General features: G+C 58.8%; 1 protein-coding gene across 1 annotated transcript in view; it reads left to right on the forward strand.

The window, feature by feature from the left end:
- Positions 1-1610, forward strand: part of LOC104082829 (band 4.1-like protein 1) — a gene marked incomplete at both ends in the record, with an annotated part of 2338 nt that extends 728 nt beyond the window's left edge. The window contains 4 exons of the mRNA XM_009586085.1: positions 66-218; positions 972-1069; positions 1234-1409; positions 1512-1610. Coding sequence (XP_009584380.1) covers positions 66-218; positions 972-1069; positions 1234-1409; positions 1512-1610 — 526 coding nt within the window. The remainder of the gene's footprint in view (positions 1-65; positions 219-971; positions 1070-1233; positions 1410-1511) is intronic.
- Between the last annotated feature and the right edge of the window lie 30 nt (positions 1611-1640).

The following is a 1640-nucleotide window of genomic DNA, read 5'->3' on the forward strand; positions in this document are numbered from 1 at the left end:
CCGGGCGGGACGGGTTCTTACTGGGCAGCTGAGCAGTGCCCTCCTGTCCCTCTTGCCTCCTCCAGGACTCGGAGGGCATCGACATCATGCTGGGCGTCTGCGCCAATGGCCTCCTCATCTACAGGGACCGGCTGAGGATCAACCGCTTCGCCTGGCCCAAGATCCTCAAAATTTCCTACAAGAGGAGCAACTTCTACATCAAGATCCGCCCGGGTGAGGTGGGTGCCATGTGCCAGAGTGACCCCGGGGCACGGCAGGGAGCCTGCTCGGTTGGACTGGGGCTGCCTGGCAGGGAGGTCCTTGCCTGGCTCCAGCCTCTGCCCAAGGGTCCCAAGTTAACGACCACGCTGGCCAAGAGAGCACATCTGTGGCGTATGGAGGCTTTCAGCAAGTGCTTTCTTGTTCGTGCTCTCATTTTCTTGCTGGCAAAGTGACTTCAGCAGGCTGAGGGCACTGCGGGCTCCTTTCCCCACCAGCCAGACGCCGTGACCCCGCTGGCGTAGGGGGGTCACCCAGGAAGGGGGTTGAGGGCCATTTTTGATGCTTCACAAAAAAACATCAGGAGGCTTTTTCGTTCCTTTTCTGACTTTATTTTCACTTTTATGTGTCACTGATGGGAGAATGCATTTTCCAGCAGGCAGGAGGGCAAGGACAGTGCATCTAAAATGGAGAGTTATGCCCTCTCGCCAAAACGAACTGTAAAAGGTTTTTGTTTCTTGAGGGAATTTATCTTGCACTGAAAAGCCATTTACAGTTGAGGAAAGTGCTTAGGCCAAAAGTGTGGGGGTGTGATCCCACCACCCGGTGGGGTTGGGCATGGATCTTTCCAGCACCGCTTTGAGGAATACTTTTTTTTGCATGGTCATGGCTCCTGCCAGGGGAACCTGAGGGCCTTGGCAAGGCAGGTCCCGTCCCATCATGTCCTCTAGGGCAGGATCTGCCTGTAATGATATGTCTCTGTCTCCCCCAAGTACGAACAGTTTGAGAGCACCATTGGCTTCAAGCTGCCCAACCACCGCTCTGCCAAGCGTCTCTGGAAGGTCTGCATAGAGCATCACACCTTCTTCAGGTGAGGAGACCTTCTCCAGACCTTCTCCAGGCCTCCCTTCTCGGAGGCAGACATGCTCCTGCCTCTGCCACAGTGTGTACACGTGGGGGGCAGTGCCGGGGGGCAGTGCCAGGGGGCACGGCTGGGGCTCGCTGATGGCACTCCACCACCTCTCTCACCCCTAGGCTGGTGTCCCCAGAGCCACCCCCCAAGGGCTTCCTGGTGATGGGCTCCAAGTTTCGCTACAGTGGGCGGACGCAGGCGCAGACACGGCAGGCCAGCGCCCTCATCGACCGCCCGGCTCCCTTCTTCGAGCGCTCCTCCAGCAAACGGTACACCATGTCTCGCAGCCTTGATGGAGGTATGCCCCAAATTGGGGAGGGGGAGGGAGATTGGTCCGCTGGCGGGAGCGAGGGGGATGCTGTTCGGCTCGTCTCTGCGAGCTGTTTGGCTCATTTGGCAGGGTTACAGCAGCTGTCAGGCTTCCTTCTGGAGGCTGTCCCCAACCGCATCCCCATGGCAGAGGGTCTGTCCCCAGCCCAAGTGATAGCTCAGACTGCGCGTGAGCAGGGGGACGTGGCAGGGCTGGGGT

Source organism: Fulmarus glacialis, unplaced genomic scaffold, assembly GCF_000690835.1.
Source record: "Fulmarus glacialis isolate BGI_N327 unplaced genomic scaffold, ASM69083v1 scaffold25739, whole genome shotgun sequence".
NCBI classification, from domain to species: Eukaryota; Metazoa; Chordata; class Aves; order Procellariiformes; family Procellariidae; genus Fulmarus; species Fulmarus glacialis.